Genomic DNA, 26,725 nt, shown 5'->3' with positions numbered 1-26,725 from the left:
CCTGGAATGGAACAAGGGAAGAATACGGTAACGAGCATTGTCAGGGGCTGCTTGTACGCTACAGCTCCCCTTTATCTTTGGCAGTGCTTCAGCAGTCAGGGCAAGTCAGGAACCGTCAAAGGCAGCCTTGCCAGGGACGTGCCACAAATTTAGTTGTTATGGAGGCTGCAATAAATATCACAATCATCATTTCTACAATTGTGCCATAATCCGAAGATGTCCTATCCAAGCATAAGAAGTATAGACGGGACCATCCTGAACTTCTTCCTGACCCAGATTACAGGTTTGAGAAACTAACAATCTTGCAAATCTGTCTTTTTTTTTGGGGGGGGGGGGGGGGTGACACCCAGTCACAGTAGAGAGGCACCGTGACGTCTGGTCTCTCTCTGGCTGCTAATGCAACATGGCAGAATCCGCTACAAAACAGATTAATTTCCGTGTAAATCTAACATGTCTATCATATATTATGTAAAAGCTACTGAAAAACACTTCGAAAACGGAAAACGCTGTTTTCACAACCTGATAACACAAGACATCTCGCAGACATCAGTGTGCACACACATCCTGCAGTCGATGGTAACTTCCACATTTTTCAGAAGCTCATGCATGTGCACACGCATGATCTCCTTTGGATGCCATTAAAATGTCATTGAGTTTATCCTACAACACCAATATAAACATACAGAGGCGAATATATTAGAGATACATAGATAACACAATAAAGGGCATATATACGAGGTCTGTCCAAAAAGTATCGGACCTTTTTATTTTTTGCAAAAACCATATGGATTTGAATCACGTGTGATTGCATCAGCCAAGCTTGAACCTTCGTGCACATGCGTGAGTTTTTCACGCCTGTCGGTTGCGTCATTCGCCTGTGAGCAGGCTTTGTGTGAGCAGTGGTCCACCCCTCACGTCGGATTTTTATTGCGAATAAATGTCTGAACGATTTGGAGCTTTGCTGCATCAAATTTTTCCAGAAACTATGAGAGACCTCCAGCTGGACACCATTCGGAAAATTTAGATGGCTTTCAGCGACGATTTTATGGGGATTACACAGATTAAGGAGTGCTCCAGCCGGTTTAAAGACCGCCCACAGCGTCTGAGAGCGCGCCGCGCTCCGAGCGTCGATCAACAGGCTGACACCCCGCTGAAACAACCAGATCATTTCCAACGTGAAGGCTTTGTTGATCAGGGACGTCGTCTGACTTTCACAAAAAAGGCAGGCGTGGACATCAGCACTTTTTCGGCACATTCTACCGAGAAATTGTGCATGAGCTGGACATGCCAGAACATGTCCTGTGAGGCTTCATCACAGCGTTGCTTTGCGCCATGCGGCTCCGCCACGATGCGCGGAATTCCTCCGCACGTCTGTCTCAATGTGCCGAAAAAGTGCTGATTTCCACATCTTCCGCAATTCCTGTGCTAGTCAGACGACATACCAGATCAAGACAGCGTCCAGTGTTGTGAAAGTGTAGGTACACGGACCCACAACAGGGGGCGCAATGAACGGACAATGGAGAAAGGTAAAGAACAAGTTTTACTGTTGTGAGATGAGTCGTATGACCAGATCGATGAGCCCATCTAAGTCCCGCGGTTCGTCCTTCGCCACCAGGTGCTCTTTTAGGACCAGTGACAGTCCGTTTACAAAGGCGGCGCGGAGGGCAGTGCTATTCCAGCCGGATCTCGCCGCCGCGATGCGGAAGGCGACTGCATAGGCAGCTGCGCTCCGACGCCCCTGTCTCATTGACAGTAGCGCGGTTGAAGCGGACTCTCCTCTGTTGGGATGGTCGAACACCGTTCTGAGCTCCCGTACAAACCCATCGTATGTATGAAGGAGCCGTGAGTTCTGCTCCCAGAGCGCTGTAGCCCAAGCGCGTGCCTCCCCGCGAAGCAGATTTATTACATAAGCTACTTTGCTGGCATCAGTCGCGTACATCACGGGACGCTGTGCGAAGACGAGCGAACACTGCATCAGAAAATCCGCGCACGTCTCCACACAGCCTCCGTACGGTTCTGGAGGGCTTATGTATGCTTCTGGGGACGGAGGAAGGGACCGTTGAACGACCAGTGGAACGTCACTTTCACGCGCAGGGTCCTCGGGAGGGAGAGCCGCAGCGGCGCCCGGAGGGCGCGCCTCCACTTGTGCGGCGAGAGCCTCCACCCTGCGGTTTAGGAGAACGTGCTGCTCGGTCATTAAATCGATCCGAGAGGTGAAAGCGGTGAGGATCCGCTGCAACTCACCGATTACCCCTCCCGAAGCCGCCGACGCGCCTTGTTCTTCCATTGGCCGTTCAACAGCCGGTTGACGCCCCTCGGGGTCCATGACGCTGGCCGAGATATCCTGTTGTGAAAGTGTAGGTACACGGACCCACAACAGGGGGCGCAATGAACGGACAATGGAGAAAGGTAAAGAACAAGTTTTACTGTTGTGAGATGAGCACAACTAATACAACAATTAACAATTGGAGGTGTAAGCCGAAATCTGCTGGTGTCGTGTGGGCAGGCCCGAAGGTAGGAGACGTCCGTCCTAGTCGAACCGGAACCACCCAGATCTCCTCTGCCACCGAAACCCAGAAGTACTGGAACCGCCAAGTCCCGAATTCCCAGGTGGCCACTGCCTTCGCTCGTCGGATCCGGTACTGCTGGCGGAAAAGAGCACAAACACACAGGTAGGGATGCGACCGCACCCAGTAGATGGAGAGGGGCGAAGCCGCCTCCACCTCTTGTTACACTGAAGCAGGAAAGGGGAGTACTTATCCAAACACTTGGTCTCCAATAGTCCGCTGTCCTGAAAGGTTTATCAAGTATTGTCAAAAACACAGAATATGCTGCAGAGGTGATTACCTTAAACTCAAGGCGATATCTCGGCACTGAGGTGGAGACGCTGTCCTGCTGATATACCTCCGTGCTGAGTGCAGTCAGCTGTGTCCAGTAATGGGTGACAGCTGTCACCCTGGCTGCTCTCGTCGGCGGCAGCGCCCTCTGGTGCCTGGAGCCCGCACTCCAGGCAGGGCGCCCTCTGGTGGTGGTGGGCCAGCAGTACCTCCTCTTCAGCGGCCCACACAACAGGACCCCCCCCTCAACGGGTGCCTCCTGGCGCACGACCGGGCTTGTCCGGATGGCGTCGGTAGAAGTCGGCCAGGAGGGCCGGGTCCAGGATGAAGCCCTTCTTCACCCAGGAGCGTTCTTCGGGGCCGTACCCCTCCCAGTCCACCAGGTACTGAAAACCCCGGCCCATTCGACGGACATCGAGGAGCCGGCGCACGGTCCAAGCCGGTTCCCCGTCGATGATCCGGGCAGGAGGTGGTGCCGGACCCGGGGTGCAGAGGGGTGAGGTGTGATGGGGTTTTATCCGGGAGACATGAAACACTGGGTGAATCCGCAGTGAGGCCGGAAGCTGAAGCCTCACTGCGGCGGGATTGATGACTTTGAGGACTTTGAAGGGACCGATGTATCGTTCTTGGAGCTTGGGGGAGTCCACTTGAAGGGGAATGTCCTTGGTGGACAACCACACTTCCTGCCCAGGACGATACGTGGGGGCCGGGGCCCGCCGCCGGTCTGCATGTTTCTTCGCCCTCGTCCGGGCCTTCAACAAAGCAGAGCGGGCAGCACGCCACACCCGACGGCACTTCCGTAGGTGGGCCTGGACCGAGGGCACACCGACCTCTCCCTCGACCACCGGAAACAAGGGGGGCTGATACCCCAAGCACACCTCAAACGGGGAGAGGCCGGTGGCTGATGACACTTGGCTGTTGTGGGCGTACTCGATCCAGGCCAGGTGGGTACTCCAGGCCGTCGGGTGCGCGGCTGTCACACAGCGTAGTGTCTGCTCCAATTCTTGGTTGGCCCGCTCTGCTTGCCCGTTGGTCTGGGGGTGGTACCCGGACGAAAGGCTGACCGAGGCCCCCAGTTCCCGGCAGAAGCTCCTCCAAACGTGTGAGGTAAACTGGGGGCCGCGATCGGAGACGATGTCTGATGGTAAACCATGCAGACGGACGACGTGGTGGACCAGGAGGTCCGCTGTCTCCTGGGCCGTTGGGAGCTTCGGGAGGGCCACGAAGTGGGCCGCCTTGGAGAAACGGTCCACTATCGTGAAGACGACGGTGTTTCCCTGGGACGGCGGGAGACCCGTGACAAAGTCCAGGCCGATGTGGGACCAGGGGCGATGAGGCACGGGCAGTGGCTGTAGCTGCCCTGAGGTCTTTCTGTGGTCGGCCTTGCCCCTGGCGCAGGTGGTACAGGCCTGGACGTAGTCCCGGACGTCGGCCTCCAGGGATGCCCACCAGAAGCGTTGCCGGACAACTGTCACGGTCCTTCGCACCCCAGGGTGACAGGAGAGCTTAGAACCGTGACAGAAGTCCAGGACTGCAGCCCTAGCTTCTGGTGGGACGTATAGTCTGTTCTTTGGTCCGTTTCCGGGGTCCGGGTCACGGGTCAGGGCCTCCCGGACGGTCTTCTCCACGTCCCAGGTGAGGGCGGCCACGATAGCGGACTCCGGGATGATGGGATCCGGGGGATCCGACGGTTCCGTTTTGACTTCGTCTTCGTGCACCCGGGACAATGCATCCGATCGTTGATTCTTGGTCCCGGGACGGTAGGTAATCCGGAAGTCAAAACGGCCAAAGAACAGTGACCAGCGGGCTTGCCTGGGGTTCAGCCGCTTGGCGGTCCTGATGTACTCCAGGTTCCGATGGTCAGTGAAAACCGTGAATGGCACGGCTGTTCCCTCCAACAGATGTCTCCACTCTTCGAGGGCCTCTTTCACAGCAAGGAGTTCCCGATTGCCGACGTCATAGTTCCGTTCAGCGGGGGTCAACCTGCGGGAAAAATAGGCACACGGGTGAAGGACCTTATCGGTCTTCCCGCTCTGGGAGAGCACCGCTCCTATCCCTGAGTCCAAGGCATCCACTTCAACCACTAACTGGCGGCTAGGATCGGGCTGCACCAGAACTGGTGCAGACGAAAAGCGCCGTTTCAACTCCTTGAACGCGGCTTCGCACCGATCCGACCAGGTGAAGGGGACTTTTGGTGAGGTCAGGGCTGTCAGGGGGCTAACTACCTGACTGTAGCCCTTAATGAACCTCCTGTAGAAATTAGCAAAGCCGAGGAACTGTTGCAGCTTCCTACGGCTTGTGGGTTGGGGCCAATCTCTCACCGCCGCAACCTTGGCCGGATCAGGGGCGACGGAGTTAGAGGAGATGATAAACCCCAGGAAGGACAAAGAAGTGCGGTGGAATTCACACTTCTCGCCCTTCACAAACAGGCGGTTCTCCAACAACCGCTGCAGGACCTGACGGACATGCCGGACATGAGTCTCAGGATCCGGGGAAAAGATGAGTATATCGTCCAGATACACGAAGACGAACCGGTGCAGGAAGTCCCGCAAGACATCGTTTACCAACGCTTGGAAAGTCGCGGGAGCATTAGTGAGACCGAACGGCATGACCAGGTACTCAAAATGGCCCAACGGGGTGTTAAATGCCGTTTTCCATTCGTCTCCCTTCCGGATCCGAACCAAATGATACGCATTCCTAAGATCAAGCTTGGTGAAGATTTTGGCTCCATGCAAGGGGGTGAACACCGAATCCAACAAGGGCAACGGGTATCGATTGCGAACCGTGATTTCGTTCAACCCCCTGTAATCAATGCATGGACGAAGTCCGCCATCTTTTTTACCCACAAAAAAGAAACCAGCACCCATCGGAGAGGTGGAATTCCGGATCAACCCGGCAGCTAATGAGTCCCGGATGTAGGTCTCCATTGATTCACGCTCCGGCCGTGAGAGGTTGTACAGCCTACTGGACGGGAACTCACTGCCTGGAACCAAATCAATGGCACAATCATACGGGCGGTGGGGAGGAAGCGTGAGAGCCAGATCCTTGCTGAACACGTCAGCGAGGTCATGGTACTCCGCCGGCACTGCCTTCAGATTGGGCGGGACTCGGACCTCCTCCTTAGCTTGGGAGCCGGGAGGAACCGAGGAACCTAGACACTCCCGATGGCAGGTTTCGCTCCACTGAACCACTACCCCGGACGGCCAATCGATCCGGGGATTGTGTTTTAGCATCCAGGGAAAACCCAAAACCACACGGGAGGTGGCCTGAGTCACAAAGAACTCGATCACCTCCCGGTGGTTACCTGACACCACCAGAGTTACTGGAGGTGTCTTATGCGTGATTGGTGGGAGTAGGGAGCCATCTAGTGCCCGAACCTGCACAGGCGAGGTAAGAGCCACCAGAGGGAGCCCTATCTCCCTGGCCCATCTACTGTCTAGCAGATTTCCCTCAGAGCCCCTGTCCACCAGTGCTGGGGCCTTCAGGGTTGAATCCTCAAACAGGATCGTGACTGGGAGTCGTGTAGCAATGTGGGTGTGTCCCACGTGAATGTTTTGGCCCACCCCTGGCCCAGTCTCTAGGGGTGGGCGTTGGAGTTTAACCGCTCGGGGCAGTCGTTTGCCAGATGCTCAATCGAGCCACAAACAAAACAAGCTCCGTGGGCCCGCCTCCTTTGTGCTCCAGGTGCCCTAAATGTTGCCCTGCTCGTGTCCATAGCTTCGTCAGCAGGGGGAGCCGTAGGCGCACGGAGCGCAGGAACAGAGGAGCGTGGGGAGGGCGGAGCTCGATCGGAACCGGAAGGGAGAGGGACGACGTGTGCCTGGCCACGCCCTTCGCCTCGTTCCCGACGGCGTTCTTCTAACCGGTTGTCGAGTCGTATGACCAGATCGATGAGCCCATCTAAGTCCCGCGGTTCGTCCTTCGCCACCAGGTGCTCTTTTAGGACCAGTGACAGTCCGTTTACAAAGGCGGCGCGGAGGGCAGTGCTATTCCAGCCGGATCTCGCCGCCGCGATGCGGAAGGCGACTGCATAGGCAGCTGCGCTCCGACGCCCCTGTCTCATTGACAGTAGCGCGGTTGAAGCGGACTCTCCTCTGTTGGGATGGTCGAACACCGTTCTGAGCTCCCGTACAAACCCATCGTATGTATGAAGGAGCCGTGAGTTCTGCTCCCAGAGCGCTGTAGCCCAAGCGCGTGCCTCCCCGCGAAGCAGATTTATTACATAAGCTACTTTGCTGGCATCAGTCGCGTACATCACGGGACGCTGTGCGAAGACGAGCGAACACTGCATCAGAAAATCCGCGCATGTCTCCACACAGCCTCCGTACGGTTCTGGAGGGCTTATGTATGCTTCTGGGGACGGAGGAAGGGACCGTTGAACGACCAGTGGAACGTCACTTTCACGCGCAGGGTCCTCGGGAGGGAGAGCCGCAGCGGCGCCCGGAGGGCGCGCCTCCACTTGTGCGGCGAGAGCCTCCACCCTGCGGTTTAGGAGAACGTGCTGCTCGGTCATTAAATCGATCCGAGAGGTGAAAGCGGTGAGGATCCGCTGCAACTCACCGATTACCCCTCCCGAAGCCGCCGACGCGCCTTGTTCTTCCATTGGCCGTTCAACAGCCGGTTGACGCCCCTCGGGGTCCATGACGCTGGCCGAGATATCCTGTTGTGAAAGTGTAGGTACACGGACCCACAACAGGGGGCGCAATGAACGGACAATGGAGAAAGGTAAAGAACAAGTTTTACTGTTGTGAGATGAGCACAACTAATACAACAATTAACAATTTGGAGGTGTAAGCCGAAATCTGCTGGTGTCGTGTGGGCAGGCCCGAAGGTAGGAGACGTCCGTCCTAGTCGAACCGGAACCACCCAGATCTCCTCTGCCACCGAAACCCAGAAGTACTGGAACCACCAAGTCCCGAATTCCCAGGTGGCCACTGCCTTCGCTCGTCGGATCCGGTACTGCTGGCGGAAAAGAGCACAAACACACAGGTAGGGATGCGACCGCACCCAGTAGATGGAGAGGGGCGAAGCCGCCTCCACCTCTTGTTACACTGAAGCAGGAAAGGGGAGTACTTATCCAAACACTTGGTCTCCAATAGTCCGCTGTCCTGAAAGGTTTATCAAGTATTGTCAAAAACACAGAATATGCTGCAGAGGTGATTACCTTAAACTCAAGGCGATATCTCGGCACTGAGGTGGAGACGCTGTCCTGCTGATATACCTCCGTGCTGAGTGCAGTCAGCTGTGTCCAGTAATGGGTGACAGCTGTCACCCTGGCTGCTCTCGTCGGCGGCAGCGCCCTCTGGTGCCTGGAGCCCGCACTCCAGGCAGGGCGCCCTCTGGTGGTGGTGGGCCAGCAGTACCTCCTCTTCAGCGGCCCACACAACAGTCCAGTTTAGAAATGAACGGCACATTCCACTGTTACAGGAGTTTTTGTCATGGAAGGAGGAGCGGAGGAACTCCGCGAGTCACGGTGCAGCCACATGGCGCAAAGCAACGCCGTGATGAAGCCTCACAGGACATGTTGGGGCATGTCCAGCTCATGCACAATTTCTCGGATACTCACACGACTGAAAAGCAACCGGAAGCCGTCTGAAAGCCACCTGAAAGCCGTCCTGTGAGACCAACACTGAGGTGCTTTTGTCCCGCGCCATGAGCGGCACGGTGGTGCAATCCTCCGCTTCTCTTTCCATGAAAAAAACTCCTGTAACAGTAGAATGTGCCGAAAAAGTGCTGATGTCCACGCCTTCTACCTTTTTTGTGAAAGTCAGACGATGTCCCAGATCAACAAAGCCTTCACGTTGGAAATGATCTGGTTGTTTCAGCGGGGTTTGAGCCTGTCGATCGGCACTCGGAGTGCACCGCGCTCTCAGCAGCTGTGGGCGGTCTTTAAACCAGCTGGAGCACTCCTTAATCTGTGTAATGCCCATAAAATCTCTCTCTCTCTCTCTGAGGTCTCTCACAGTTTCTGGAAAGATTTGATGCAGCAAAGCTCCAAATCATTCAGACATTTATTCGCAAAAAAAATCCGACGAGAGGGCTGGACCACTGCTCACTCAAAGCCTGCTCACAGGCGAATGACGCAACCGACAGGCGTAAAAAAACTCACGTATGCGCACGAAGGTTCAAGCTTGGCTGATGCAATCACACGTGATTCAAATCCATATCGTTTTTGCAAAAAAGTATATATATATATATATATATACATACGAGGGCTGTCAAAGTATAGGTCCTTTGACACCATGGGACTGCCTTGGGTCCTGGATGGTAAACACCCGTAATGATTGCAGTGGTATCTAAGGATCCTCCAAAGAGACAGAGTATCAAAGACATTTAGTTGTCACCTGAGGTCCAAGTCTCAACCATATGTCAAGACCTTAAAGACTTCGACCTTTGTACACCTGCAGACGTTTTGGCATTGGCAAACACCTCAAGAAGCTATTCTCAGGTATCATTCGATAGCAAATGCTGAGGACCCTGAAGTATGAATGTCACAACTAAGATAAGTGAATGTCTCTACAAATTTAACATTGTGATGATGTACAGAGGCCAAATTATAAAAACTGTCATTGTCCAACTACTTATGGAGTTGAGGTAGAGCACTGTAATTCAATGATGAAACACACAAACATAAAATTAATTAAATGGACACTGTCTGAACATGAAATTCTGCACATCAATTCTGAGTGAATAACTGCAGAATAATCATTGTCATGTCTTCACAGTATATAGGACATAATCGATTAAGAGATCAATTTAGGTAGACTAAAAATAATTTAGATTTCCAGGTTTTTGCTTTACACTTCTAATTTTCATTTTAACTCTTTCTAAATATCAACAGCTGCTTACTGTTTTCCTGACTGTGAAGAATGAATCCTGAATTAGTATTTCTGGTCAACTCCATCAAACATATATTTAATGAATACCTTGCATGCTGTGTTGTTGATCTGGTCAGCAAGATCCTTGTAGTGTGTCACTTCTCGCATGAGTTCCTGGAATGAATGCTGCTTATGGAGGAACTGCTCAACATCTTCCTCTGCACGTCCCGACACTAGTGCGGCATATTTATTGTACTGATGGATGTAATCCTTAGTCTTGATGGACTCATTCCAGATAACCCTGCGTATCTCTTCCTGCTGAAGCTGCAGGATCTCTGGCAGGATGATAGGCTTCAGGGTGCTACCTGACTCCCCACTTGACTGGCATCACATGAAGAAAGGCAAAGACCCAAGTTAAAAAGTCATTTTTCCCCCATCTTTTTTTTTGTGTACATTACTAAAAGTATAGTCTGATTCAATGATTGAATACAATTATTTTAAAATTTAAAACTCAGCCTTTAATAACATGCTTACAAGAAATGAACATTTGAAATCTTGGCCTGAAACACAGCATTACGCATTACGGCTACGTTGCATGTTGATTTTCATTTCGAAGCCTGTCTTGCAAGCAGGCAGTATGAACGACAGGATCATGTCCCAGAAGCGTCTGTTACCGACCACCAATACACAGAAAAATGATGTACAGACTGGAATTTTGACATCACACCAGCAACATTAAATAAATAATACCTTTTACTGGATTTTCGATTACTGAGAAAAAATACTCTGACTATACAAAGAACTTTTTAAAATTATTTCAGTGAAAGAAAAAGTCACATGTCTGCTGTTCAGGTTAAAGAAGTCACTTTCTCCTCTATATGACTGCTCCAACCCACACGTAGCTCTGTGAATCAGAATCTGGATTATAAAAATAATCTAAAAGGACAAAGATGATGGTGAGTCTTCATGTACTAATGGAGCCATTTATAGTTTTAAGTTTATATATTAAACCATTCAACACAAGGTGCTTTCAAGCCTGTACACACACACGCACACCTGAAACCCAAACTGAATTGCACTGTGTAAAACAGCCACAGGAGATAAGAGTGTGGAATAAAATCAAAGACAACTAATGTGGACAGCTTGTGCAGTGATACACCACAAAGGCAACCAGTGTTGCCACAGTTACTTTGAAAAAGTAATCCAATTACTGATTACTGATTACTCCTTGAAAAAGTAACTTAGTTACTTTACTGATTACTCAATTGTAAAAGTAACTAAGTTAGATTACTAGTTACTTTTTTAGCTACTTTCCCCAGCTGCCGACAACAACCCTCTGCCACCTCAACATGACAATGATACTTGTTTTGCCAAAACTCACCCTTTCTTGACTTCAATGAAAATAAATACTTGTTTTATAAAAAGTAAAATAAAGACCTCTTTCTTGACCTCATATTTAACTGTTGACAGCACTGTAACAGTAAAACTTGCAATTTCTAACCTACATTGTTTATAAATGTAAGTATTAAATTCTTTCTAACATTTTTCTAACATTTAAATTCTCTCTAAACATTTTACTTGTCAAAATTATTATTATTATAAGTAGTATTAGTAGTTGTAGTAAAAAAAAAAAGGCTTCAAAACTGAACCTTTAATCTAGGGTGTTGTGGGGGGGCACATCCTTGCCCCACGCCCCTATTCCATCTGGATTCGCCCCTGCTTTGGCGTTTGAGCACAAAGAATGGATAACATTTATTTATGCAGAAAACATGAGCAGATTTACAGGTAAGAAAGTTTTAGTGCACTTTCACATCATGTGGTCCTCAGAAAGAGAGTTTAGGTGCATTTGAGTGGAAAATAGTGTTAGTTGTTGACGCGTCGTCGAGGATCAGCTGTTTATAACAAGCAGATACGGAGCGGCTCAGCTCAGAATTCTAAATAAAGGAGAAAAAAAGCATAAAAATGTCTTCATAAAGCTCAGTGCAGGTGTGCTGTTGTCACCGCGCTTTAAGAGGTGAGGACGAGTCGTAGCTGCTGCAGAAAACCGCGGATGAAAAGCTCACAGCTCGCTTGAAGTGGGCAGTTCAGTCGAACCCCGACCCCCTGCCCACGGACCAAGTTTAATGCTGCTATCGACCCACAATGCAAAAATAATAGTAACGCACAATAACTTGGAATGACAGTGTGTTCCAAGCCTTAGAGTGCCCACAGTGTACTGGAATACACAACACTGATGAGCACATTTCCATATTGTCACAGATCAAAATATGAATTATTTACTCATATATAAATAATGAATGTTTTGTTCAATGGTACAAATATTCCATGAGGTGAAAGATGGAATGTTCCATTCAACGAGGTGAAGCAGAGTTGAATGGTAAGTTCCAACTTTCACCTCATGAAATATTCGGTCCATTGAAAGAATGTAAAAACATTCATTATTTGCTTTATATAATGGCTAAAATAGATCCTTGTCATTTGATATTATATTATTTTATAAACAACTGAAAAGGGACTTCATTTTGGTGTTCATCATTGATGCTTTGACATCAACAGTCCAACACGAACTTTAAATAGGAGTCCAAAATTGTTCTCAGTCAACTTGAAAAACAGATGTAGTCCGTGATACCTCCAAAATAAACAAACAAACAAACAAAAAAGACTTTGTGTACGTCCTCAGTCCAGCAAAAAATAGCATCAGAAATTTGTACAGGTTTTCATCCTAACAGCTTTTCATGCATCAAGACGGCTTATGGCGTAGTGGATGTTTTTTGTGTGTGTTACAAGAATTCGCAATTAGCTTGATCAAATCATCATCCATCAGCAAAACAAACTCCGCCATGTTTAGCTAAACGATGCCCCCACTAGTGTGTGGACGGGGTTCGCAGCATGCAATGGTACAAAACATATAGAACCAAATTTGTAGAGTAAATGGAACCATAATTGCACACTAAATACAACACAACACAAATGGGACGAATAATCCATGTTACGTGACATACAAAGCACCAATGAAATGACAAGGATCCACTCAGCTGTTATATAACATGTAATACATATAAAAGATAAAATACCACATTGCGAATTCGAATTTTTTTTCTGTAGGGACTATTTCAACTGTTGTACTCCTAACAGTGGAAGGGACATTCAGAGTGCAACACCCACACCTTAAGCCCTGGTCAGACTGAATAATAAAGCCATGAATAATGAGCCGCATATGTTTTTGTCAGAAATTTCAGTGATTAGTCGAATAATGAGCCACGTATATGATGTTTTTCTGATAGAATTGCAGGAAACAGATCATTATTCATTATTTGGTCTGACCAAGGCTTTATGTGTGTGTCAAATGCTAAAATTGTTTGTGATTCAGTGATACCACAATATATGGCTCTGTTAATTTTGCAAAGATTTTGGTTCAGTTTAGAAAGCTGTTCTCTGGGAAATCCAGGAAAATTGTAGAATCCCCACCAAGTTGTTGGACATCATATCCATCCAATACACTTGTATTTTGAGTAGGGGCAGAGTCTCTGACTTTCCCCAGTGACTTCTGGTGTTCAACAGGGATATTATCTGGCTCCTACACCGTTCAATGCTTGCATGGACTGGGTGTCAGGCAGGGTTGTGGACAACACTGGATAAGATGCCTTTGTCTGTGAGGAAGGTTGACAGACCTTGGCTTCACAGACAATGCTGGGATCTCTGCAGAATTTTGAATCAAATGAACATCTACTGGGGGAGATTCAGATAAGAAGCATCACATGTATTGTGAGTAAATGTGACCTACAACATTACGGCCATGTGGCACATTTCTCTGGGTATGATTCAGCACATAGGTGCATGGAAAAGGCCAAGGGGACAAACATTTTTCACCTTCCTGTGGCTGATAGATGGCTACTTCTTAAAGGTGGAGATGGATTAGTTTTTGTCCTGGGAGGTTGCCACTCAGGAACTACTACAGTTCTGTAGCATAACGGATCTGTTGATGCCTGGCCCCAGCACATGCTTTCAGACTTGACCAAGTATTTCTTCAAGAGTTAAACAGTGACTTTCAGTTTAACAATGTCTCCCAATGTCAAAGAAAGGTGATTATGACTTAATATTAGTGTGTAACAGCAAGTGAAGGCACATTTTTAACACATACCTCAAAACAGGCATTCTAAATGAGTAAGACCTTTCAAGGTCATCCAAGCGCAAATGTTATTTGACAAGTATAAAAGAACTGCATGACATCATATTAATGAATAATAGTAACCACAGGCATCTACACCATTCTAAATGTCCACTATGTGAAGGCACTGTGCCAAACATTTGATCTTGGCCCGTGACCTTGCCTTTTTAGCAATTTTTCTCAACTCTCACTCATTTCATCAAGTTTGGTTCAAATCAGATGAAATGACTACAAATTATTTTGATCATTATAAGACAAAGAGTTGGTCCCATAGGACCAAAAACAGGACCATCCCATGTGTTGCCATGCACTATAGACATATTGCTAATGAGGTTAATGACTGCAATACTTAGGCTTTCTTACCAAATCAGGGAAGACCTTAGTGTCTACACGTGGCACCACACTGACGCACTTCAGCATGGAGTCACAGACATTAAGAAGGGCTTCCTCAACCATTTTGAAGTCAGGCTTAATCTTGATCTCACCATCTTCCAGGATGAGATGTAACACAAATCCTGGGTGCTTGTAGGCACCCACTGATTGCTAAAGTGGTGACAAACAAATACAGAGTTCACTATAATGGTATTTTCATTGTCCATACATATGCAAATACTGTACATTAGCCTGACATTTGGTGTAAATATTCTCTTACCTGTTCTTTGGAAATTAGCTGTGTATAGTCTTGCATGGAGTCTATTGCTAGGCCCTGCAGCTGGTGTGTCATCAGTCCAGCCAAACAGTTCAAGAAAGACTGCAGTTTTGTGATATTTTCAACGGGCACCACCTTACGTTTGATTCCAGAAAAACAAATATTTGTCACCTCTGGAACCCACCTGTTGCATGCAGAAAAGATTATGAGTCACAATACTATATGGTTACCATGTTAAATTCTATTTTCAACTTAGCTACATGGGGTGTACAAGCCAGTGTATTTTGAGTGCTGCTCAAAAGGCCGGAAAAAATGAGAAGAGCTGCATGAAGAAAGGCATCCTGCAGAACATTTTTCTAAATTAAACATGTAGATCACAAATCCAATTTCCAAACTGGATCAGTCAAGGCCTGGATGAACAAAGACTGTCACTGGTACTGTTATCCAGTTGGGTACCAGCGGACATTGTGGTATTGTTGGGTAAATGAGGTGAAGAGGCACGTTTAGTGGCAGCAGGAGATAAGGAAAGTTAGAAGGGTGGAAGTCAGAGCAAAGACTTTGAATGTTGGCAGTATGACTGGTTAAGAGAGAGAGTTTACTGACATGATGAAGAGGAGAAAGATATACCTTTCTCCTCTTCATCATGCTTCATCATACATACACTATATCTATAGATAGATATAGTATACACTATATCTATCTATAGATATAGTGTATAGTTGTACATACACTGTATCTATAGATAGATATAGTGTATGTACAACCCACCAAGTGGAAGGGAAAGACAGGAGAAACACACGTGGGCTCGACCTGTTCAATCACGGTGTGGATGAGAGGAGAAAGGTTCTTGGAGCAATTCTGAATGACAAAGTGATGAGTGTGAAGATGGAAACTGAAGGGGTGTTGTTGAATATAATCAGTGGCTATGCCTCAAAAGTGTGGTGTGAGATGGAGAAGAAACAATATGTCTGGAGTGAGTTACTTCAGATGCAGATTGCCGTAAATGTCAATGGGCCTGTATGAGAAGGGACCAGAGATGATGAGGTCATAGGTACATATGGTATAAAGGAGTGGAATGTGGTAAGACAGATGGTGATGGATTTTGCACAAAGTATGGAAATATAGAGAAAGAGAACACCTTGTGGTGAGGAGCTGGCCTGCCAATAGGTATATCTGGGTCCGAATCCCACTTTTGCTGTCCATCTGTGGCCTTGTACAAGACACTTAATCTGTATTGCCTCAATCCACCCAGCTGTAAATGGTACTAGCCTTGGCTGGGGAAATAACTTGTAAGAACATGTGAAAGATTGGCGTTCCGTCCAAGGGGAGTTGTAGATACGGGCATTCAGGACCTATGTCCGACTTTCCCTAACAAGGCCCTGCTGCCTTGTACCGTGCCCAGATCCCCACCCCACCCCCCACCCCCCCACTGGCCTTTACTCACACTACACATTCTGGCCTCCGAACATGTTTATGTCATAATGACATGACTTTTGTTTTCAAAATGAGCATGGTCTCATAAGGGCTTCCCAGGTCTCTGTAACAAAACCAGCCAAATTAAAACTCAAAACTAGGACTCACCCCCGCCCCGCCCCAAAATAAAAACCTTCAGCCCAATACGAGAACTCAAACTGGGTGAATTGAAAATTAATGACTCATGTTCCTTTTGACTGAAAATATATTTAAACTTTCTTCAAAATATACTCATTGGCCACTTTATTATGGTGCGTTTACACATACCGACAACAAGTCACGAATGCCATGAAGTATACATTCTTGGCCGCTGATCACGAATTCAGAGCAGAGGCATCAGGAGTCCTCAGGGACTGTTGCAACCTGTTACCATGCATTATGATTAATGGCACATATCTCTGGCGAATTATCAGGAATCATTACACACGGTCAACAACAATGTTGTGCGCTGTTGTGCGTAACAACAGATCGTTACGTTCTGTCACGTGAATCAGGCGAATTGTCTCCACACATCCTCCATATTCATCCTACCGTCAGCTGCTGAACAGTTCGCTCCACATTGTTCCTCAAAATCCAGATGAATCCACCGCAGAAGAACTTTGTTACTGCATGCTTAGTTGGGCTCTGTGCCATGGAGTGGCGCAGAAAGGAGGAGGAGGAGACAGAGAGAGCCAGCTGTCTGGCTGCACACGGCTCTCCTCTGGTTCAGACTCGTTCTCCCGAACATCAGGCACAACAGCAGGTGGAACACCTGCAGGAGAGTGCTGAGGAGCACTGGAATGAGACTTAGCCGACGTGGCATCACTGTCCTTCTTGCGGTGCAGCAGGGTTTAATTGTGTGCACTTGAGAGAAGTGATTCATAGTGGCGCACAGTGAAATGTGACGCTGCGTTACAATTCGTGTCAAAACTTGACTGTCAATTCGTATCAGCACGTGACAATATGGGCTCCAAGAACCATCACAGGAACCACTATGAATGCTGTCACGCTCTATTAAGGATCACTACTTATCAATACACATCAACACGCTCAGTTGCAAATTCCACAACATGAGACGAAATGAGGGTGGTGCGTGACATTGGTGGAAGATTTTTTGACAGCCAAAAACATGCTCCACAAATATCACGCACCTACACGCACTGTTAAGAAACCTATTCAGATGCGTTAAGTCACATTAAGAATGTGCCACAAACGACGGAAAAAATTACATTCATAACGTGTATTGCCTATGTGTAAATGCAGCATTAGGTACACCTGTTCAATTGTTTGTTTACACAAATAGCTTATCAGTCAATCACATGGCAGCAACTCATTGCATTTAGGTATCTAGATGTGGTGAAGACAACTTGCTGTAGTTCAAACAGAATGGGGAAGAAAGTGGATTAAAGTAACTTTGAACGTAGCATGGTTGTTGGCATCAGCTGGGCTGGTCTGGATATTTCAGAAACTGCTGATTAGGGGTGCGTGATATATGCGGTAGACAGTATAAATGATATAAATTTAGCCTACGGTAGAGATTTGCACTCAACTGACCAATCGCGATCACGCTTGTTGATGACGTCATGGGCCGAGCCGATCCAATATGGCTTCCAATACCAACGTAACTCACGGATCAGAAATTTCCAATATAAACTGCAGAGTTTCCGATCCAGGAAAAGACTGTGAAATGTCTGTGAACCACAAGTGCTGCTCTGCTGTTCTGTCTGCTGCAGAGTGTGTGTGTGTGTGGGGGGGGGGGGGGGGGGGTTATGAACTGAGGTGAATGTCCCTCACTGAGACATTCGAGCAGTCTCTTCCGCAGTTAGCAGCCAAGCATTGAGGAGTTCTGCCGCTGACATGTCCGCTGAACACCGCAAAGCAAACACAGCAACGTGCAATGTTTACAAAGCCGTTATTTATTTCAGCAGATGCTCCGGGAGGAGATGAATGTTCTATCGGGACCTGAATCAAACATTTGAGAAAGCATCTAAATAACGTAAGAATTTTTTAACTGAGAGGAGAAAGACAAAATCAGCCAGCAATGACGATTTACCCAGACTGACTTCAAATATGAGTAAATTAAGTACTTTTATTTATTTTTTGATGGTTTCTTGTGTTTTGGAAATGAGGAAATGCCTCCGTCCTGAAAATGGTTCATATATTTGGAGCGGACGTGCCATCTGGTGTTCAAGAGATGAAACTTCAGCCACTGACCCAACAATAAATACATGTACTTAATTCTTTCACCAAAAGATCAAATCTAGGCTTGCATCTTAGATGTACCTTCTGGCAAACTGTAGCTGTAGTTTTAAGATCTGCACAATAAATGTTCTCAAAATTATCTTTGTTTTTTAGTTGTTGTTTTTTATTTATTCATTTATTTTTATCAATTTAGCTTTGCTAAGGGACTATATAACCCATTCAGAAACACATCCATTATAATTTTTACACTTACGTTTATGTCACGATATATACAGTTACCGTGAAGGGATGAAATTTATACCGCAATATGAATTTTAGGTCATATCGCCCAGCCCTACTGCGATTTTCATGCACAGAGAATGATCCGAAAAAGAGAAGATATCCAGTGAGTGGCAATTATATGGACAAAAATGTCTTGCTGATGTCAGAGGGCTTCAGAGGAGAATGGGCAGACTGATTGAATGGGCGAATGTGTGATGCTGTCATGTCAATATGGACCACAATCAGAATCTTTGTCATTGTACAAAAAATATAATGAAATTGCATGCAGTGCCATTCAGTGCAAAAGAGCCATCTATGTACAAAGGTAAAGAAAAAAGTAAATAAATAGAACCACACACACACTCATTTTCAATTGCTTATCCAAGATTGGGTTGGGGGGCTAGAGGCTATCCCTGCAGTCATAGGGCATGAGGCGGGGTACACCCTGAACAGGACGCCAGTCCGTCGCAGGGTCACATATAGATAAACAAACACATTCACACCTGCACACACACCTATGGAAGTTTCCAATTTGCAGAAACTGCATGTCTTTGGATGTGGGAGGAAGCCAGAGGACTTGGAGGGAGCCCATGCAACCATGGGGAGAACATGCAAACTGCACAGAGAAAGGTAACAGATTGGAATCGATCCCACATGGCCTTCTTGCTGTGAGGCAACAGCCATCCGTGGGGAGCTAGGAGTAGAGCTGCTACTCCCTCGAGTTGAAAGGAGCCAGCTGAGGTGGTTCGGGCATGTGGTAAGGATGACCCCTACACGCCTCCCTAGGCAGGTGTTCCATCTGGGAGGAGACCCCGGTGAAGACCTAGGACTAGGTGGACTAGATGTTGTCCCACGACCCGAACCCAGATAAGCGGTTGAAGATGATTATATATATATACGAGGGCTGTCAATAAAGTAACGGTCCTTTTTATTTTTTTCAAAAACTATATGGATTTCATTCATATGTTTTTACGTCAGACATGCTTGAACCCTCGTGCGCATGCGTGAGTTTTTCCACGCCTGTAGGTGACGTCATTCGCCTGTGAGCACTCCTTGTGGGAGGAGTCGTTCAGCCCTCGTCGGAATTCCTTTGTCTGAGAAGTTGCTGACAGACTGGCGCGTTGTTTGATCAAAATTTTTTCTAAACCTGTGAGACACATCAAAGTGGACACGGTTCGAAAAATTAACCTGGTTTTCAGTGAAAATTTTAACGGCTGATGAGAGATTTTGAGGTGATTCTGTCGCTTTAAGGACTTTTCACGGTGCGAGACGTCGCGCAGCGCTCTCATGCGGCGTCATCAGCCTGTTCAAGCTGAAAACCTCCACATTTCAGGCTCTATTGATCCAGGACGTCGTGAGAGAACAGAGAAGTTTCAGAAGAAGTCGGTTTCAGCATTTTATCCGGATATTCCACTGTTAAAGGAGATTTTTTTAATGAAAGACGTGCGGACGGATCCGCGCATCGGGACGCAGCCGGCGCGGTGCAGCGGCACAGGAAAAACACCTCCGTGTTGATAACCATTTGTAAAATCCAGGCGGCTTTTGATGGCTTTCAGTGGAGTGAGTATATGAGAAATTGTTTAACAGGCAGGACATGTTCCAACTTGTCCTTAAGGCTTTCAACAGAGGTGTTTTTCCTGTGGCGGAGCGTCGCGGCGGCTGCGTCGCGGCGGCTGCGTCGCGGCGGCTGCGTCCCGACGCGCGGACCCGTCCGCACGTCTTTCATTAAAAAAATCTCCTTTAACAGTGGAATATCCGGATAAAATGCTGAAACCGACTTCTTCTGAAACTTCTCTGTTCTCTCACGACGTCCTGGATCAATAGAGCCTGAAATGTGGAGGTTTTCAGCTTGAACAGGCTGATGACGCCGCCTGAGAGCGCTGCGCGACGTCTCGCACCGTGAAAAGTCCTTAAAGCGACTGTCTCACCTCAAAATCTCTCATCAGCCGTTAAAATTTTCACTGAAAACCAGCTTAATTTTTCGAACCGTGTCCACTTCAATGTGTCTCACAGGTTTAAAAAAATTTTGATCAAACAACGCGCCAGTCTCTCAGCAACTTCTCAGACAAAGGAATTCCGACGAGGGGCTGGACGACTCCTCCCACAAGGAGTCCTCACAGGCGAATGACGTCACCGACAGGCGTGGAAAAACTCACGCATGCGCACAAGGGTTCAAGCATGTCTGACGTAAAAACATATGAATGAAATCCATATAGTTTTTCAAAAAAATAAAAAGGACCGTTACTTTATTGACAGCCCTCGTATAAAGGTGTACCTAATAAAGTGGTTATTGAGTGTACATTCATTTATTACAGATTGACATCAAGTTTACAGTTACTATCAGTTTAATTATTACTGCTACTTACATGCATGTGGGTGTTGCGATATTTTGTACTCACTGATTGAGAAGGATGTTTATGGCATTATCGATGTGTCTTGTGATAATTTGCTGAAATACATGAAGCTCCATGGACTTGTCCCTGTTATGGAACTCCTCTACATCTACCAGATGCAGCTGCCTGCAAGTATATGATGCATGAAGGTGAGAGAATGACAAACCTATGACGATAGAAAAACATCTGCATAGGAGTTATGGGCCTTTCACATTGAATGCGTCGGATATGACAGACAACGCCTCCCAATGCGTCAGAAGCGTCGCATCGGACGCGGCAATGGAGGCGGAGATTTCTACATCACACTCTGGCTTTTTCCAAAGCCCAAAAAAGCTACGCAAATGGCATCTTGGCTTTGCATTTGTCGAACCACAAAAAAAGGTTAAAAAACAGCAGTAGAATGAGTCTCCCATCATCCTACAAAGCGTCTTATTGAAAATAATGCTTTTTGGAGCGATCCGCGATGCGTCTAATGCACTCAACGCTTGCGGTGTGAAAGGCCCATAACTGAGTGAATGGGTTCATTACTGCATGAAATTCACTGATCACGCTGTAACTGTGCCCGGTATTTTAAAAGCTTTTTATATAAACATATTTACATGCTGCTCATTCTGAGCACAAAAAAAGACAATTTTTTGGTGGGGGGAGGGGGGGAGAGACACTCTATTAGAGACTTTACGAGAGACAAGAAACATGAAAAGATAGGGGGCTTTTGTAGTCTTTGTTAAGCCTCCGTCACACATAGCAAGAATGTGCAGGAACCAGGCCAAAACGGCAAAAATTGCCATAATCGGACAGTCGGGAGGGAAAGAGGCATGGTCAGTCTTGTCAGAATTCATCCAGATTACCTTGTCCACACCTGCACACTGGCATCCAAAGCGTATGTGGATAACAGGTAGATGACACGGTCTGTCGTCAGAGGACCATAAAAGGCACTGAAGACTGGCTAATGTCCAAACATCTGGATGGCAAACACGGGACCAGAGTGGGATGGAGCACTGTGTTCCTTCCTGTGCACAGTCCCTGCCGGTAATGGACACTGGAGTACAACCAATGTATGGGCCGGACTCATGCCATATGTGTCAAATCTGCATCTGACGCATGGTGTGACTGCTTGGCCCACTGCCAGCAAACCTTCAGGAAAGGTGTTCAGTGGCATGCGCGCATGTGCACCCCACATGCACCCTTAGTGGCTCATGCAGCAGTTATGAACACACACATGCACACAGCGGAATGATCACGTGCAAGTGTGAAAGCACGCGTGTGTGCGGGGTACACATGCACGCGTGCCACTGGACAAAGTTTGCAACCATCACACCATGCGTCAGATGCACTCTTTGCAGCGAACTTTAATTTCTTTTTTGCTTCCTTCAGGAGCACAACGCAAGTCTGTACATGGTGATGTCAATTGGATTATTACATGGGATTTAATTTTTGCATGGTTACTGGACCATGGACGACTCAGCTCCTCATCTAGAACTGCCACCTGTACTCCAGTTCTATGTGGGCTGCGACCACCTGATTTCACCGCAACCGCAACTCTGTCAACCTCCAAAACTGTACTCACTATTTGTGCAGCATTAGTTATGTGACACCTTCCTGGTACAATAAATCCTATTGTATTTTCATTCAGTCTCCCTGCTTTGGGGTCCAAGCCTGGTTTTCGGGTCAGAACCATAACAGTGAGATCCGTTCAGCTCCATGCCTGATGTGTGTTATGACACATTACTGCGCATGAGACCATGGGGAGATGCAGCAGCACACGGTACTTTCAGTTTCATTGTGTGCTGTTCACACCCACTGTATATGATGAATGTGTGCCACATATATGTGATTACATATCAACATTTCTTTTGCCCTCCCTGGCCAGGGTCCAATGGAGGTGGACATGCGTGGCACAACAAGCCGGCAGGCTTTGCTGTGACCGTTCAATCTCAGAGCTCAATCAACCACGATAAGATCGTTTCAGATGCTGTTTTGATGCCGTCAGAATATGCAGACTGTGATCAGATGACGCAAAAACTGCATACAGACCGCCATCAGATGTGCGTCACATCTCGATGGCGCCAGTTTTGAACATATGCAACACACTCAACACAGCTGAGAAAATGGGACCAAATATGGAGAAGCTCACAGACTGCCATCCACTGGTCTTAAGACCGCACCTCAATATTTCCCGATTGTGGCCGGATGTGTCATTCCAACACAATTCAGCCTCAATCGGCGTATGTGTGATGGGGTATTACCCTTCTTGTCAGAAGGTTGATTCTCTTCTCTTATGCATACACCCCACCCTGTGGAAGAACTCCTGTGTGGTCCTGGTTCCCAAAACACCGCACCCCACGGAACCGGCCCACTACAAACCAGTTGCCTTGACCTCCCACCTCATGAAGACCATGGAACGGCTCGTCCTGTCTCACCTCCGCACTGTGGTGAGTGATCCTGGATCCTCTGGACTCTCTAGAGGAGGTGGCTGAGAGGATGGTGTTAGCCAAGTTCAAATCCATCATGGACAACTCCTCTCACCCTCTGCACCGGACTGTAGTGGAGCTGAACAGCTCATTCAGTGACAAGCTGAGGCACCCTCAGTGCAAGAAGGAACGATACCGCAGGTCGTTCCTCCCTGCTGCTGTCAGACTGTACAATAACACTGTGAAATAACCACATGCAATAATATGACCACAAATCATGTGAAATATTAATATGTCCACAAATCATGTGCAATAACACCTCGTTTACAAATCCCTGCACTAATGTCACCTTATCACATCTAAATTACACTTCACATATTGTAAATAAGATGCTCCTATCTCTTTTTCAATCCCAATCATGTTTATATATGTGCATATGTACTTATATATGAGGTCTGTTAGAAAAGTATCCGACCTTTTTATTTTGTTCAAAAACCTGATGGATTTGAATCACTTGTGCTTGCATGAGCCAACCTTGAACCCAGAAACTGGGCGACAGCCAGGTGGAAACCATTTGGATTATTCAGACGGCTTTCGGTGATGATCCTCTGGGCATCACACAGATTAAGGAGAGGTACAACCGGTTTAAAGACGGCCGCACAACGGTGGAGAGCGAGCCATGCTCTGGGCGGCCATCAACATGCTGAAATGACCAGATCATTTCCAAAGTGAACGCTGTGGTGATGTGGGACCGTCATGTGATTATCCGAGAAATTGTGGAAGAGGTGGACATCAGCACTTTTTCGGCACATTCCACTGTGACAGAAGATTTTGCCATGAAAAGAGCGGCGGCGAAATTCATCGGCACGAAGCTGATGGTGCAGCAACAGCACCTCTGTGATAAAGCCTCACAGGACATGTTGTGACATGCCCAGCTCGTCCACAATTTCTTGGATAGTCACACGACTGAAAAGCCACTGAAAGCCGTCTGAATCTTCCGAATGGTGGACAAATCCACAAGACCAAGCATTCATGATATGCACACTCTTAAGGCTATGAAATTGGGCTATTACAACCCCTGGCAAAAATTATGGAATCACTGGCCTCGGAGGATGTTCATTCAGTTGTTTAATTTTGTAGAAAAAAAGCAGATCACAGATATGACACAAAACTAAAGTCATTTCAAATGGCAACTTTCTGGCTTTAAGAAACACTGTAAGAAATCAGGAAAAAAAATTGTGGTAGTCAGTAACGGTTACTTTTTTAGACCAAGCAGAGGGAAAAAAATATGGAATCACTCAATTCTGAGGAAACAATTATGGAATCACCCTGTAAATTTTCATCCCCAAAACTAACACCTGCATCAAATCAGATCTGCTCGTTAGTCTGCATCTAAAAAGGAGTGATCACACCTTGGAGAGCTGTTGCACCAAGTGGACTGACATGAATCATGGCTCCAACATGAGAGATATCAATTGAAACAAAGGAGAGGATTATCAAACTCTTAAAAGAGGGTAAATCATCACGCAATGTTGCAAAAGATGGTTGTTCACAGTCAGCTGTGTCTAAACGCTGGACCAAATACAAACAACATGGGAAGGTTGTTAAAGGCAAACATACTGGTAGACCAAGGAAGACATCAAAGTGTCAAGACAGAAAACTTAAAGCAATATGTCTCAAAAATCGAAAATGCACAACAAAACAAATGAGGAACAAATGGGAGGAAACTGGAGTCAATGTCTGTGACCGAACTGTAAGAAACTGCCTAAAGGATATGGGATTTACATACAGAAAAGCTAAACGAAAGCCATCATTAATACCTAAACAGAAAAAAACAAGGTTACAATTGGCTAAGGAAAAGCAATTGTGGACTGTGGATGACTGGATGAAAGTCATATTCAGTGATGAATCTCGAATCTGCATTGGGCAAGGTGATGATGCTGGAACTTTTGTTTGGTGCCGTTCCAATGAGATTTATAAAGATGATTGCCTGAAGAGAACATGTAAATTTCCACAGTCATTGATGATATGGGGCTGCATGTCAGGTAAAGGCACTGGGGAGATGGCTGTCATTACATCATCAATAAATGCACAAGTTTACGTTGATATTTTGGACACTTTTCTTATCCCATCAATTGAAAGGATGTTTGGGGATGATGAAATCATTTCTCAAGATGATAATGCATCTTGCCATAGAGCAAAAACTGTGAAAACATTCCTTGCAAAAAGACACATAGGGTCAGTGTCATGGCCTGCAAATAGTCCGGATCTTAATCCAATTGAAAATCTTTGGTAGAAGTTGAAGAAAATGGTCCATGACAAGGCTCCAACCTGCAAAGCTGATCTGGCAACAGCAATCAGAGAAAGATGGAGCCAGATTGATGAAGAGTACTGTTTGTCACTCATTAAGTCCATGCCTCAGACACTGCAAGCTGTTATAAAAGCCAGAGGTGGTGCAACAAAATACTAGTAATGTGTTGGAGCGTTCTTTTGTTTTTCATGATTCTATAATTTTTTCCTCAGAATTGAGTGATTCCATATTTTTTTCCCTCTGCTTGGTCTAAAAAAGTAACCGTTACTGACTGCCACAGTTTTTTTTTTCTTGATTTCTTATAGTGTTTATAAAAGCCAGAAAGTTGCCATTTGAAATGACTTTAGTTTTGTGTCATGTCTGTGATCTGCTTTTTTTCTAAAAAATTAAACAACTGAATGAACATCCTCCGAGGCCGGTGATTCCATAATTTTTGCCAGGGGTTGTAGTAAAAAAAGTAGAAAAGGGGGTGTTCACAATAATAGTAGTGTGGCATTCAGTCAGTGAATTTGTCAATTTTGTGGAACAAACAGGCGAATCAGGTGTCCCCTATGTAAGGATGAAGCCAGCACCTGTTGAACATGCTTTTCTCTTTGAAAGCCTGAGGAAAATGGGACGTTCAAGACATTGTTCAGAAGAACAGCGTAGTTTGATTAAAAAGTTGATTGGAGAGGGGAAAACCTATACGCAGGTGCAAAAAATTATAGGCTGTCCATCTACAATGAGCTCCAATGCTTTAAAATGGACAAAAAACCAGAGACACATGGAAGAAAATGGAAAACAACCATCAAAATGGATAGAAGAATAACCAGAATGGCAAAGGCTCACCCATTGATCAGCTCCAGGATGATCAAAGACAGTCTGGAGTTACCTGTAAGTGCTGTGACAGTTAGAAGACGCCTGTGTGAAGCTAATTTATTTGCAAGAATCCCCCGCAAAGTCCCTCTGTTAAATAAAAGACATGTGCAGAAGAGGTTACAATTTGCCAAACAACACATCAACTGGCCTAAAGAGAAATGGAGGAATATTTTGTAGACTGATGAGAGTAAAATTGTTGTTTTTGGGTCCAAGGGCCACAGACAGTTTGTGAGATGACCCCCAAACTCTGAATTCAAGCCACAGTTCACAGTGATGACAGTGAGGCATGGTGGTGCAAGCATCATGATATGGGCATGTTTCTCCTACTATGGTGTTGGGCCTATATATCGCATACCAGGTATCAT

The 26,725-nt window shown here is 46.7% G+C and overlaps 1 protein-coding gene across 1 annotated transcript in view; it reads right to left on the bottom strand.

Annotated features, from left to right (window-relative positions):
- Positions 1-26,725, bottom strand: part of LOC117524084 (dynein heavy chain 7, axonemal-like) — a 289,259-nt gene that overhangs the window by 251,222 nt on the left and 11,312 nt on the right. Inside the window, 5 exon segments of the mRNA XM_034185816.1 lie at positions 262-267; positions 9,764-10,036; positions 14,187-14,345; positions 14,476-14,656; positions 20,787-20,906. Of these exon segments, the coding sequence (XP_034041707.1) occupies positions 262-267; positions 9,764-10,036; positions 14,187-14,345; positions 14,476-14,656; positions 20,787-20,906 (739 nt within the window).

Source organism: Thalassophryne amazonica, chromosome 14 (genome assembly GCF_902500255.1).
Source record: "Thalassophryne amazonica chromosome 14, fThaAma1.1, whole genome shotgun sequence".
In the NCBI taxonomy this organism is placed as follows: Eukaryota; Metazoa; Chordata; class Actinopteri; order Batrachoidiformes; family Batrachoididae; genus Thalassophryne; species Thalassophryne amazonica.
This window is presented reverse-complemented; position numbering and strand designations above follow the sequence as displayed.